The 15608-nt window shown below is 31.1% G+C and overlaps 1 protein-coding gene across 1 annotated transcript in view; it reads left to right on the top strand.

The window, feature by feature from the left end:
- Window positions 1-12820, top strand: part of ptdss1a (phosphatidylserine synthase 1a) — a 24675-nt gene extending 11855 nt beyond the window's left edge. The window contains exons 5-12 of the mRNA XM_016511017.1: window positions 1708-1866; window positions 4396-4547; window positions 4630-4771; window positions 7243-7355; window positions 8752-8817; window positions 10300-10399; window positions 10484-10575; window positions 12566-12820. Of these exons, the coding sequence (XP_016366503.1) occupies window positions 1708-1866; window positions 4396-4547; window positions 4630-4771; window positions 7243-7355; window positions 8752-8817; window positions 10300-10399; window positions 10484-10575; window positions 12566-12668 (927 nt within the window). The 3' untranslated portion in view covers window positions 12669-12820. The remainder of the gene's footprint in view (window positions 1-1707; window positions 1867-4395; window positions 4548-4629; window positions 4772-7242; window positions 7356-8751; window positions 8818-10299; window positions 10400-10483; window positions 10576-12565) is intronic.
- The last annotated feature ends 2788 nt before the right edge of the window (window positions 12821-15608 follow it).

The following is a 15608-nucleotide window of genomic DNA, read 5'->3' as shown; positions in this document are numbered from 1 at the left end:
TTGTTTTAAAAAAGGTTATAAAAAATGTCAATAATTATCGATACTGAACGATATGAAAAATTATATCGTTGATACATTTTTTAGCTATATCACCCAGCCCTATAATAAATTAACTATTTTTTGAAACAGACAACACTTCATTAAAAAAAAAAAAATATATATATATATATATATTTAATTGGGCCTTATTATTGTTGAATAATATCTATTATTGTTTTTTGTTGAAGGTTTATGAAGTTAAATAATTAGACGTGTTCTTTGATTATTAAAATTAAGTCAAATCATTCAAATGTTTTAGTGGGTGTATCAGTAATAAGGAAAATTTTAGAAAAATAATTTAAATGTATTAAAATATTTGTTATAATTTAATATTGAATAAAATACTAATTTAATAAAATATTTTTACAATTAAATTTTTTATAATATAATGATGAAGTAATTTTAATAAAATACATGCTTTTTGAAATTTAATCAAAGTTAAATTTTTTTAGTTAAATACAGACTCCAGTTAAATTAAAATATGGCAAATTTTAGAAAAATAATTTAAGATGGAGGGCGAATTGAGAACACAAAAAATATTACATTTAAATTGTATTAATTTAATTGATTATACGTGGTTTGATTATTTAAATTGAATCGAACCATTTGATTATTAAAATTAAATTAAAACAGTATCCAGAAAAAAATGAATTGAAAATGGTGTACGAATTGAAAACATAAAACTTAAACTTAGTTTATTACAGCTAGTCGCCAAGGCATCATGCCTCATTCTTGAAATGACTAAAACTGAAATAAAAATGAATAAATGCGATTATAGACATTAAATAAGACAAAAGCATGCAAAATTAGTAAACCACTGTATATTTAATTGGGCCTTATTATTGTTTAATAATATCTATTATTGTTTTTTGTTGAAGGTTTATGAAGTTAAATAATTAGACGTGTTCTTTGATTATTAAAATTAAGTCAAATCATTAAAATGTTTTAGTGGGTGTATCAGTAATAAGGAAAATTTTAGAAAAATAATTTAAATGTATTAAAATATTTGTTATAATTTAATATTGAATAAAATACTAATTTAATAAAATATTTTTACAATTAAATTTTTTATAATATAATGATGAAGTAATTTTAATAAAATACATGCTTTTTGAAATTTAATCAAAGTTAAATTTTTTTAGTTAAATACAGACTCCAGTTAAATTAAAATATGGCAAATTTTAGAAAAATAATTTAAGATGGAGGGCGAATTGAGAACACAAAAAATATTACATTTAAATTGTATTAATTTAATTGATTATACGTGGTTTGATTATTTAAATTGAATCGAACCATTTGATTATTAAAATTAAATTAAAACAGTATCCAGAAAAAAATGAATTGAAAATGGTGTACGAATTGAAAACATAAAACTTAAACTTAGTTTATTACAGCTAGTCGCCAAGGCATCATGCCTCATTCTTGAAATGACTAAAACTGAAATAAAAATGAATAAATGCGATTATAGACATTAAATAAGACAAAAGCATGCAAAATTAGTAAAAATGAAAACAGAAAATATACTGTAAACTAATACTAGTATCTCAATGATACTAAAATAACTCCATCACAAATCTCAAAGTGATGCACTGTGTTCAGTTTAACACTGTGATGTCCTCTAGCGTCTTTAAGCACGTGTTAAACTGTCGCTGCGGTGATGATTGACAGGAGTATGCCGTCAACTGTCATGTGATCACCTGGGAGCGAATCCTCAGCCACTTCGACATCTTCGCCTTCAGTCATTTCTGGGGCTGGGGAATGAAGGCTCTGCTGATCCGCAGCTATGGCCTGTGCTGGACCATCAGCATCACCTGGGAGCTGACCGAGGTAAAACACCTCGCTTACAGCATGAACCCGGTTACAGCGAGAGCGACACACTAGCCGGGTGTCCATCCAAAGTTGCGAATTTAGCTTATGCACAAAACTGGAACTCGAACAAGCATCGTTTCCATCCAACGAGTCACGAGAACAAAATAGTCACTTCCTGATAAACTGCCACTATAAATCACTAAGAAAAGCAGGAGAATATAAAAATATATAATATAGTAATTGAAGGTGGATGCTGCTGTTTGGGAACGCAGTCGTGTAAGACATTTCTGGGAGGCAATTATACAGAAATACTTTGATGACAGACTTTGCTCGTGCATTTCAGAATGACCATAACAATTTTTCAGATGCTGTGGAATTAGGGCTGTCGCGGTGAGGGAATTTCCCTTGCGGTAATTTTGAGTTGCTCAATAGCGCGGTATTATCGCCATACACACACACACACACACACACACACACATATATATATAATTTGTGTGTGTATGTGTTATGATATAACTAACGAGGTCATATTCAGAAGACAACAAATCAGCATGGTACACATTATGTTATCATTACTAACTTGTTTAATATTCAGTCCACATGCATGAAGTGTAAAACGAGAAGGGCATAACCTTACGAAAAAAGAAAACACGCAAAAATTGCGGTTCTTGCATTCCTCTGCGGTTTGCTTGTCAATAGCGCGGTATTGCGATATTGCGGTTATCGCGACGGCCCTATGTGGAATGAGATCGGTCCGCTGGTTAGTCAGGTTTTGCCATCCCATAGCGCAAAGTCACGTGGCTTTTTTGATGCGCTTGAAGGAATTTATTCGCAAAATGCATTTCCGTCTCCCATTATTCGCATCAACCCTTTTTCGCACAAGTCAAAAACCACCTCAAGCGAGCGTAAAAACTATTTTGCGAATTAAGGGATTTTTAATCGAAGTTTGGTGTGTCCATCACTCGTTTCTCATGCAATACTTCAAAATGCGCATTAAAATAGTGTGATGGAAACATAGCTACTGATTCATGCATTCATAGAAGACTGTATATGATGTTTCACAGCTAATGACCGCTCGATTATGTTTGCCGGAAAATAAAAGGAATTGTTACATTTCATTTGATTGCATTTAAAAAGATTGAATAAATTGTTAAACGTTTCATGCATTCTTTTGATTGCACTCTTTTTGATAATAAATTCATATTAAATACTAAAACACACAAAATGCAGACAAATTAAAATGGACAACAAAGAATTTACTTGAAATTAAATAATTAGCAGAAATTTAAAAAACAATAAAAAAAAATCATTGTAAAAATTTCGTTTTAACTTGATCTACTAAAATAACTAAAAGCTAAAACTGAAATAAAACCGAACTGAACTGAAATAAAATAATAAAGGGAACTATATAGACATATTAAAAAAGACAAAAACACAACAAAATGATTAAAACCTTTTAAATTAAATTAATTTATTACATTTATTGTTAAAATTAATTAAATTAAATATTAAAACCAACAACAATTAGAATTATATATTTAGAATTTATTTAGAATTTCTAAATATAAATATATAAATCTAATAATCTCTCTCTCTCTCGCTCTCTCTCTCTCTCTATATATATATATTAGTGTGTGCGTAAATAATGAAACGCCTTTCATTGGGCTCTATTGTTGAAATTTTATTATTATTATTATTTATTTATTTATTATTGTAATAATAATATTACATTCTTAAAGTTCATGGAATTAATTGCTTAGTCATGATTTTTGATTATTAAAATTAAATCAACTTTAAAACTAAATACAGAAAAATTAAAATGGAAATAAAGATATTGTTCAGCATCTGGCTCCAAATAATTTTATTTTAGTATTGGTTCAAAACCTAGTTTAGCAATCCCAGAACGCACTGTGAAATACTAAAAAACAAACAAACAATGATTTTCAAATGTAGGACGAAGTCAGAATTCATTCATTTTAGATGTTTCTTTTTATATTGAGTCTGTTTTCAAATGTAGTGAGAAATATTGATAAAATAATTAACTAAATGCCAATGAATAATTCATATTAATTACAATAATTACATAAATTAAATGCAATGAAATAGTCAAAACTACTTGCGTTAACGCCTTAAAAACTACTTTTATAAAACGGATGCCGCGTTCGAAGCTGTTGTAAATGACTCTACAAAGTAACATACACCTTTGTTTATGTTTGTGTGTTGCTCTGCAACCACTTTGTTACAACCACAACTGTTTCTGAGGAGCTACATTGTTTGGCGGAAGAATACTGTTTTTATTAATATCATTACACTTTATTTGCTCGGTATTGTTTTGTGAAACCTTACTACGTATATGGAGTAGCCGTTTTATAAAAGCAATAATCCTCGTGAAGCCGTGGTTTACAGTGAATTTATAACAGCCGCTTCACATCGTGCCTAACAACGCCCCTTAGCTGTTATAAATCCACCACGGGGCTTATTGCTTTAATTCCAGCTTCACATTGTTTATTAGAAGCATGCTAATGGCAAGTAAATCTCTGGGCGCAGCTGTTCTTCATGCATCTTCTTCCGAATTTCGCGGAGTGCTGGTGGGATCAGGTCATCCTGGATATCCTGCTGTGTAACGGCGGAGGGATCTGGCTGGGAATGACCGCCTGCCGCTTCCTGGAGATGCGCACGTATCACTGGGCCAGCATCAAGTAAGAAACCCCTCAAACACTGCTTTCTGAGAGCGTCTGGCAGAGACTGACCGAGCTGAACGAGTGTGTTTGTGCCGCACAGAGACATCCACAGCACCACGGGGAAGATCAAGCGCGCAGCGCTGCAGTTCACTCCTGCTAGCTGGACATACGTGCGCTGGCTCGACCCCAAGTCCTCCTTACAGAGAGTGACGGGAGTCTATCTGTTCATGATCATCTGGCAGGTCCGTGCATTCACTTCTCTATCAGCCAGCGCTGAAAAACAACACTTCAGGGGGGGGCACTAAGTTGTTAAAGTTTTCTGAATTCAATTGATTAGTTTAATCGAACCAGATTCCAACAGAAAGCATGGAATTAAAAAAAAAAATGCATTGGGTTTTATAGGGCATTTTCATTGATTATTAATGAGAGTGACTTATATATAATTAATCAAATAATTGCTCTCATTTTAGGTTTGGTTCAAATCCTAGTTAGTCTAGCAATCCCAGAATGCACTGCGAAGAACAAAACCATAATTAAAAATTGATTTCTTTTAGTCTGTTTTATATAATGTATTAATTATCTTTCTCATAATTCTATATACAGTATAGTGCATGTGTATATATATATGTATATATATGCACACAAATTAATTAATTAATTAAATTAAAAACCAATTTGTTAATATTTTTGACTTCATCTTTCATCTTTTGTTTAGTCTTTCTTCAAATTATATGGTGAGAAATATTGATTAATACATTTAATTAAATACCAGTTTATGAATATTTCTCACTTCATCTTTGTATTTTATTATTTATTTTTTTTGGGTGGAGTCTGTCTCCAAATTATATAGTGAGAAATATTGATAAATATAATTAATTTGGTAACACTTTACAATAAGTTTCCATTTGTTAACATTAGCTAACTACATAACACAATAAAAATGCTTCTAAAGCATTTATTAATCTTATGTTAATGTTAATTTCAACATTTACTGAATAAATGATTAAAACTGAAAGTTGTTAATATTATTTAAAGGACCTGAGCTGACATTGTTAATAAAAACATAACTGTTTATTGTTAGTTAACGTTAACAAAGTTTAATAAATACTGTAACACATGACTATCATTAACTAATGGGACCTTATTGTAAAGTGTTACCATTAATTAAATACATTTTATTAATCCAATTATTAATGATAATCCAATTTATAAAATAATTAAAACTACTTGAGTTAAGTATAACAGTCTTTATTAATCAGTGTTTTTATTTATATAAAAAATAACTAGTTTAACCAGCTCTAACTAGTTCAGAAGTGCGGGTCACATGAGTTCTCCTGAGCGAATAGGCTCCGCCCCCGAGCCGTTTCCACGGCGATGAAAGGATGGTCCCCTCGCTCCCTACTGAGGGCCCTTTAAACAGTAGTTAAATGTCTGACAATACTGTGACTGAAGCACAATCTCAAGCAGTTTCACTGGAGTTTGAGGCTAAATATGGGATTTCACACAAATGTGGCTTTGAAGTAGAAAAGTAGTAATATTTCCATTCTGCTTGCTTTTTAGGTTTTTAGGTCATTTGCCTTATTTTAAGTAGGTCAGGTTATAAAAACAGAGCGACATGTGAGATGTGCTATAAATTAATATAAACTATATAAAATAATATAAACATCAACATGATTTTCTGTAAAGCTGTGTACTGTAAAAACCTCTATACAAATAATATTTGTAGGTGTAAATTAATCACATGAGTTCTCCTGAGCGAATAGGCTCCGCCCCCGAGCCGTTTCCACGGCGATGAAAGGATGGTCCCCTCGCTCCCTACTGAGGGCCCTTTAAACAGTAGTTAAATGTCTGACAATACTGTGACTGAAGCACAATCTCAAGCAGTTTCACTGGAGTTTGAGGCTAAATATGGGATTTCACACAAATGTGGCTTTGAAGTAGAAAAGTAGTAATATTTCCATTCTGCTTGCTTTTTAGGTTTTTAGGTCATTTGCCTTATTTTAAGTAGGTCAGGTTATAAAAACAGAGTGACATGTGAGATGTGCTATAAATTAATATAAACTATATAAAATAATATAAACATCAACATCATGATTTTCTGTAAAGCTGTGTACTGTAAAAACCTCTATACAAATAATATTTGTAGGTGTAAATTAAAATCATTTCAATAACATTTTCGTTACTTAAATGTAAATAATACAAATGTTTACTTCAGTTAAAATATAAAAAATGTTTTATTTTAGCTAGTTTGCTAAACTGAGCGACTTGCTCAACGTCTTTTAACTTAAGTTTAACTTGATGTACTAAAATAACTTAAACTGAAATAGAAAATAATAAAAACGTATTTAAGAACTAATAAAAATGAAACTAAAACAACAAAACTACTAAACTAAAATTTGCTTGAAATCAGAAAAAATAAAATATGATTTAAAAATATTAAAAATAAAATATATTTAAATTATATTAAAATAACACTTTTTGAAATTTTAATAAATTATTACATTTTAAAAAAAATCAGTCGATTATTAAAGTTGAATCAAAGCATTAAAACAGTCGGACCAAAATGCAAACTAATCTGTTAACAGATTCTTTCAAATGAGTTCTTTACTGCATACAGCTGTATTAAATCTGTGTTCTTCAGCATCAGTTTAGTTTTAGCTTGAGTGTGTTGTTTCGGTTGATTGGTTTATTTCCTCTGTCTCTCTGACTCAAGCTGACGGAGCTGAACACGTTCTTCCTGAAGCACATCTTCGTGTTCCCAGCATGCCACGCGCTCAGCTGGTGCCGGATCCTGTTCATTGGGATCATCACGGCTCCTACTGTACGGTACGTGAAGACTTTTATTTAGTGCAAAATATAACTAAATGCCATTTGCAGCTCATTAAAATCAGGGCTGTACGTTAACTTTTTTTTCACATAGCACTGGTGCTACAGAGGTTGAAAGTTTTGTAGCACAGGCCAAAAAGTTGTAGCACAAGTATAAAACGTCTGTTATCATGTCTGAAAACAAACACAAGTAATGGAGTTCATCACTTAAACAGGCACTGATGTTCCATACAGAGCACAAAAAATACAAACCTTTAGTAGCTACTGTCCCTTTAAGAGCTTCACGCGTTTCTCTCTCAAATGTTTACTTTCATTTTAGACATAACCAATTGTGTTTATATGTAAACCTTGTGTGTTTTTGACAGTATTAGACGCGAAATCAATCAGACGCGAAAGACAACTGAGTCCAATAATCAGGCGCTTTTTGACAGGCTCTCATATATGTCGCACTGTACAGCCCTGATTAAAATGTAATTTAATTTTAGAATTGACTAAAAAATTTTAAAATTAAAATTAATGAATTAATATAAAAACAATCAAATAAAAATGTGATGCCTGCACACCTGAATCATTAATTAAATCATAATGTAAAATTAAAATCAATTAAAAATGTAACACAAAAATGGATCAAATTAAAATAAATAATATTCATGTAAAAACAATCCAATCAAAAATGTAACCCGAATCATTTTAATATAAAACAATCGAATGAAAATGTAATGCCCACACACCTCAATCATTAATTAAATCATAAAAATGTAAAATTACAATGGATTAAAAATGTGACATTCACAAATTTATAAAAATCTAAATAAATATTAATATGAAAACAAGCCAATTAAAATGTAATTTCTACACACCTGAATCATTAATTAAATCATAAAAATGTCAAATTAAAATTAAAAAGTAACTTAAAAACTGAATAAAAAAAAAATAATAATAATAATAATATAAAAACAATCCAATACAAATGTAATGCTCACACACCTGAATCATTAGCCTAATTAAATAATGAAAATGTAAAATTAAAATTGATCAAAAATGTAACAAAAACTGATCAAATTAATTTAATTTAATATTTTAATTATGATAAAATTAAAATAAATAAAATGTAACCTGAATCATTTCTAGGTGCGTGGGATGAAAATGCAATATAAACATATAAAAATAAAAAAATTAAAAGTCAAAATAAAACACCAAAAAAACATTTTGTTTACTTGCATGTCATGTGACCATTAAATAATATCAGAGAAATATGCAAATGTGTTGTTAAATTATTGAAATGTATCTCAGGGGTCTTCAAGTAAGTATTGTTCACTGACAGACATGCACTGTTGAAGACCCCAGAGCGTGTGTTGGACTGATTGATCTGATGCTCCTGTGCTCTGATGTTTAGGCAGTATTACGCGTATCTGACGGACACACAGTGCAAGCGGGTCGGGACTCAGTGCTGGGTGTTTGGGTGAGTCTGAGCGCTTCTCGTGGGAACCTGGAGCGGTGTTGTAATCTGCCTCGTCTCAGATATGAACTAACACAGTCACCTAGATTTGAGTTCTCTTGTGCCTAACATCTAGGGTACATCATCTAGACTTTATCTAGCATCCTTCAGCTTCATGTTGCACAATTAAAGTCCAGAGCTGCATGATATATTGAAACAAAACTGATATTGCTTAGTGCATTTGTCAAATGCATATGAGATTTAATGAAATGAATATATGCGGCTTCACTCTGATGAATAAAATCAGGAGTATAATTATATAAATTATTATTAGTGCTGTCAAACGATTAATCGCATCCAAAATAAAAGTTTTTGTTTACATAATATATGTGTGTGCACTGTATATTTATTATGTATATATATAAATGCACACATATTTAGAAAATATCTACATGTATTTACATGCATATAATTTAATTTATATATAAATATTTAATATATAAACATAACATTTTCCTTATATATATATATATATATATATATATATATATACATGCATGTGTCTCTATTTATATATACGTAATATACTCACATATATTATGTAAACAAATACTTTTATTTTAGATGCGTTTAATCACGATTAAACAGCACTAATTATTATATATTAAATATTAGTTTGTCATGCAAGTTTGAACACTGTGCAGCATTCATATATATTTTTAAAATTTATAACACTTAAATAAAACACTCACTAAAAATATTATACATATTTGTTTACCTGCATGTCATGTGATTAAAATCATAGAACTGTAAACATGCAAATGTGTTGTTAAATTATTGAAATACTAACTTAAAATAATCTAGACTTCGTCTATCATCCTTTGGTTTTATGTTGCACAATTAATAAAAAGTCTAATAAAAAGTAGGGTTGCACTATACATCAAAATAAAATTGATATTGCTTAGTTCAGTTGTCAGATCACGCAGTCTGTGATTGAATTTAACACATTTGCGCCAATGGTTTCACTGAATATTTTATTTGCTGGCAACCCTTCAAAATAAAAGCTTGATGGTTTAGAGTTTGACATTTTTTTTATTGCAGTATTAAGGAAGTTATTTTTAGTAACTTTACAGTAAAATAAAATTCTTTGCTTTTTTTTTTTTTTTTTACAGTATTATTTTGAGATTTTTATTTTGCTCAATATTCTTGTTTCATAATAATCACAATAAAATCACGATGATCATTATTATTTTATAGTATTTTATTATTTTATAGGCCTATGAAGCCCTAAAAGATTCCTGCATTTTAAAAAAAGTATTTTTTTTTAGCATTTTTTAATCATTATTTTTTATGCAGATGCACTCTGCAACTGACTCTAGAATGATTCAGTCTTTCCAAATATAGCTATTCAAGTCATCTGGGGAAATTTCATTGCATTATGTATTGCGGAAAAATGAAATATCCCAATGTCAGTTTTTTCCGAATCTCTGTTTTTCTGTCGTTCAGAGCGATCGCTTTCCTGGAGGCCTTGGCGTGCGTTAAATTCGGACAAGACTTGTTTTCCAAGACGCAGGTTTTGTATGTGGTGTTGTGGCTCCTGTGTTTGGTGAGTCCCTGCGGTCTGACTGTCTCTGTGTAGTGTTTGCGTGAGTGTTTGCGTGTGGAAGTGATGGTGTGTTTGTGTCTGAAGGCTTTCATCACGTTCCTGTGTCTGTATGGGATGGTCTGGTTCGCTGAGAACTACGGGCCCCGACAGAAGGTGCGTCATTTACTCCCTGATCTGTGAGACTTTCTTACTTCACTGGAAAACAAAAGCACATTCAGTTAAGAGCCATCATCTGTGTAATTAAAAATGTAACACTAAATGCATAAATGTTTCAATATGACTAGGTTTATGTATTTACACGTTTTACTATTGGACTTTTTTTCTCAAGCGCTTTTAAGAATTGCTGTTTCTTTTAAGAGTGTCAGAAAGATGGAGCAAGTTTTTGACCGGTTTATCTGTATTGTGCGGAAACACAATACAGATAGTTTAATTTTGTTCTTTGCTAGAAAGCATCATAAAGGATTATTGCTACTACAGTATATATATATAAATATAAATGAAATATGTGACCATGGAGCACAAAACCAGTCTTAAGTGTCAATTTTTTTGAAATTGAGATTTATGCACCTGCCAATAAAATAAATATAATAACCATATTAGAATAATATATTACTTTATTTATTACTTACATTAGCGCTTCATCATTAAGATATCATACAAATATATATAATAGGCTATATTACATTGTAATATTATATAATGTTGCGCTATCTGTCAGGCCCACTGAAGGCTGGTCAGTAGATCACGCGTGCGCTGAAGTGAACTAACCCTGGAACATAGCCTCCTCCGGAGCAGGTTATCGTCAGAGAGCAAGTTGCTATGGTTACTTACATACCCTGAATGTAACCTCCGATTTTGGAACCGAAAGCTGAGGTTATCCGCTCGCTTATCCTCAAACATACCCGGGTCTGTCACATAACCTGCTTTCTGGAATACCCCCCTGCAGTGTTCTGACCTCCTGTGGTGAGCCAGCAGAAACACATGGCTGACAAGTAGACGGGAGTTGTTTCTAATACTAGACTACTGCTTACTGCAAAGTATATATACTGTATTGCATGCTATTTTTTATATATATATATATATATGTAATAAGTGACACTGGAAGCCACACTGGAAATGGAAGGTCAAGTCAAGCATAATATTGTTGCACATTTTGGCAAATTTATTAGATAATCCAGGTAGTGTTTTATGTTTTTTTATTTATTATGTTTGTTTTATTTTATTTATTGTTTTTTTTTTTATTTTGAAATTGTTTTTTTTGTAATTAGATATCTTTTTTTATTATTTTGAATTCATTTTTGTTTGCATTTTCTATTTTTCTTTTTAATTTGAAAGTTTTCATAATTTTGTTGGGTTTTTTCGTCGATTGTATTAGATTTTTTTTAATTATATATTTTTAATTCGTTTTTGACACTTTTATTAGATATTGCTTTTCATTTTTTGCATTAGTTTTTATTTGAGTATTTTCCATTTTTCATTTTAAGTTGAAAGTTTTAGGAACTTTGTTGTTGTTGTTTTTTGTCATTTTCATTAGATATCTTTTGTTTTAATATTTTGAATAAGTTTTTTTGTATTTTATTTTTTTTCCTTTTTTATTTTAATTTGAAAATTTTCATAATTTTGTTGGCTCGCTTTGTCATTTTTATTAGATGTTGCTTTTTAATATTTTGAATTAGTTTTTATTTGTGCATTTTCCATGTTTAATTTTAATTACAGTTAAAGTTTTAATGATTTTTTTGGGGTTATTTTTGTCATTTTTGTTAGATATCTTTTTTTAATATTCTGAATATTTTACTTTAAAATATTTTTAATTAGTTTTTATTTTTATGTTTTCCATTATAATTATAAAGTTTATTTATTTATTTATTTATTGCTTTGCTGACTAGCTGAAAAAAAAAAAGATTAAATTTTTAAAAATGTTTTTTATTTCAGTTAATGTTTTTTATGGTTTTAGTTAATGATAATAACCCTTACAGTCAATGCTATGTACAGTATACAAACTATATCTGCAGAAACAGTCAAATATCATTATGCAATTGTGAAATATCCAGTCAAGTTGATTTGTTTCCTTCTAGATCTTTGCAAACATGCATGCATTATACCTTGTGCATTCTGTGCATGAACTCAAAGATACGTGCCAGTGTTTTCTGTCACATTGTAATGCGTTTGTGCTGTAGGGGAGTTTGAGGCGGACAGCACAACTTCCTCCTCCACCAGGAAACGGAGGGACTCGGGAAATAACAGAAGCATCAACGGCCTGGAGAAATAAGGCCGTCTCTGACAGGCTTTTCGACGGGAACATTTGCTCAGGTGTCGCTCCTGTTAGCAGCATCAGATGACTGTGATGATGATGCAAGACCCTTTGAAAAGGCAATCCTGTGTGTCCGGTGTTTAGTTAGCGAGCTCACTTTACCTGTTGACCTACAGATTAGTTTTTATTTTTATGTTTTCCATTATAATTATAAAGTTTATTTATTTATTTATTTATTGCTTTGCTGACTAGCTGGAAAAAAAAAAGATTAAATTTTAAAAAATGTTTTTTATTTCAGTTAATGTTTTTTATGGTTTTAGTTAATGATAATAACCCTTACAGTCAATGCTATGTACAGTATACAAACTATATCTGCAGAAACAGTCAAATATCATTATGCAATTGTGAAATATCCAGTCAAGTTGATTTGTTTCCTTCTAGATCTTTGCAAACATGCATGCATTATACCTTGTGCATTCTGTGCATGAACTCAAAGATACGTGCCAGTGTTTTCTGTCACATTGTAATGCGTTTGTGCTGTAGGGGAGTTTGAGGCGGACAGCACAACTTCCTCCTCCACCAGGAAACGGAGGGACTCGGGAAATAACAGAAGCATCAACGGCCTGGAGAAATAAGGCCGTCTCTGACAGGCTTTTCGACGGGAACTTTTGCACAGGTGTCGCTCCTGTTAGCAGCATCAGATGACTGTGATGATGATGCAAGACCCTTTGAAAAGGCAATCCTGTGTGTCCGGTGTTTAGTTAGCGAGCTCACTTTACCTGTTGACCTACAGAGACTGGTTAACCAGGTTAGATCCCAAGCATAGCTGGTGTTTTCAGTCGCATGCGTGACTCGTATCAGTGCTGGATTCGATGTCACAGCTGTATTTTACGGTATGCAGCCGATTTCAGAGTATGTTATTCATATCATAATGTGTTTACAAATGATCATATTTTAAAGTCAACATTATATCAGAATTTACCTTCTTAAAACACGTTCTTATTGTGCATTTTGCTGGTGCATGTTCTTTTAAAATGATTTTCTTTTAGTGATAGTCATAAAAATGTAAGTGTAGAGTTTGGGGTTGTTAAGATTTTGTTTTTTTATGTTTTTGAAAGAAGTCTGCTCTGTTCGCCAAGGCTGCGTTTATTTGATCAAAAATACAGTAAAAAATGTGAAATATTATTGTAATTTAAAATAACCATTTTCTATGTGAATATCTGTTAAACTGTAATTTATTTCTGTGATCAAAGCTGGATTTTGGATTTGGATCAGTGTCACATGATCTTCAGAAATCATTCTAATTTGCTGAGAAACATTTCTGATTATTATCAATGTTGAAAACGGTTGCGCTGCCCGGTATTTTTGTGGAAAAGGTGATGCATTTTATTTTTCATGATTCACAGATGAATAGAAAGTTAAAAAGAGCAGCATTTATTTGAAACCGAAATCTTTTGTAACATTATAAATGTCTTTAATGGCACTTTTGATCAATTTAACGCATCCTTGATGAATACAAGTATTTCTTTCTTACAAATAAAATCTTCCTGACCCCAAACATCTGAATGCTAATGTACTGTAAATCAGATTGTGGAGGTAAAATGGTTTGCGTGTGGCATTAGATGTTGAGGCATGACTTGCTGTGTTTGATCCAGACGGAGTTGAATGTTTCCAGGTTAAGCTGCTTTAAACGAATCATGTTCGAGATGAATGCAGGTTCACCGAAAGCACATGGTTTTTAGCACTTTCCGAGTTTGATGTTGTTCTTGAAGCGCAGGATGTTTTGTCGTGTGATGTTTGTTTCTAGAGCATCTCTGCTTCTCCAGCTGCTGCCGTTTTCAATGCGTTTCTCGTGGAAGCTTATTTCAGCCACGCAATAAAAATGAAAGTAATTCTGAACTTTTAGTCTCTTACAATTCTGACTTTTCTTTTTTTAGAATTAAGAGATGCATTCAATTCTGAGCAGGAAAATCTTATTGCAAGTTTACAGCTGACAAATGTGAGACAAACTTGCAAATGCAAGAAAAAAGTCAGAAATATGAGAGAAAAAAATCTGAATTGTGAGAAAATGTCAGAAATGTGAGATATGGTCACGATTGACCTTTTTTTCTTTTCTTTTGTATTCCTTGGAGAAAACAAGCTTGTCAAAATAAAAAAGGGCACATTTCTGACTTTTCCCTTACATTTTTTTGTCTCACATTTCTGACTTTTCCCTTACATTTTTTTGTCTCACATTTCTGACTTTTTGTCACCGTTCTGATTTTTTTAAATCTCACGTATGACAATTTTAAAGTAAAATTTAAATTTAATTACATTAAAAAAATTTTTTATTGCATTTATCTCAAAATATTTTTTTCTTGCAATTCTGATTTTTTTCTTTCTCTTCTCACAATTTTGATTTATCTCACATTTCTGACTCACAATTCAGATTTAGTTTATTCTCACCTTTCACTTATTTTATCTTTTTTTCTTGCAATTCAATTCTGTTTTTTTTTTTGTCACATTTCTGAGTTTTTGTCACAGTTGAGATTTTTCTATCTCATATTTATGCATGCTATCTCATATTTCTTGCATTTGCAATTGCACACTTCAAAATGTAATTGTAGACATACAGAAATCCAGTTTATATACAGTGCAGAGAAAGGCAAAAACGAAGCCATAAACATTACATTTTAACAAATTATAATGTAAGATGATCATTTATGAAAAAAGTCAGACTTGTGAGAAAAACTCAGAATAGTGAGATTTTTATTGTTTTGTTCCTCGGTGGAAATAAGCTTCTGTAGTTTTTAGTTTTGCATGTTTGCTAGAATCATCACATTATATTTATCACATTAATATGATCCCGATCATCTCACCCTTACAGCAGTATTCAAGCCTTCACAGACTTCTGTGTCTGTTTAACACAGATATCGTGTGCCTGCGTGCATGTTTCAATAACTATCACCTGTTACCTGT

Source organism: Sinocyclocheilus rhinocerous, unplaced genomic scaffold (genome assembly GCF_001515625.1).
Source record: "Sinocyclocheilus rhinocerous isolate Xijiao unplaced genomic scaffold, SAMN03320098_v1.1 scaffold4310, whole genome shotgun sequence".
NCBI classification, from domain to species: Eukaryota; Metazoa; Chordata; class Actinopteri; order Cypriniformes; family Cyprinidae; genus Sinocyclocheilus; species Sinocyclocheilus rhinocerous.
Note: the sequence above shows the minus strand (reverse complement) of the source record. Positions and strands in the feature narration are given on the sequence as shown.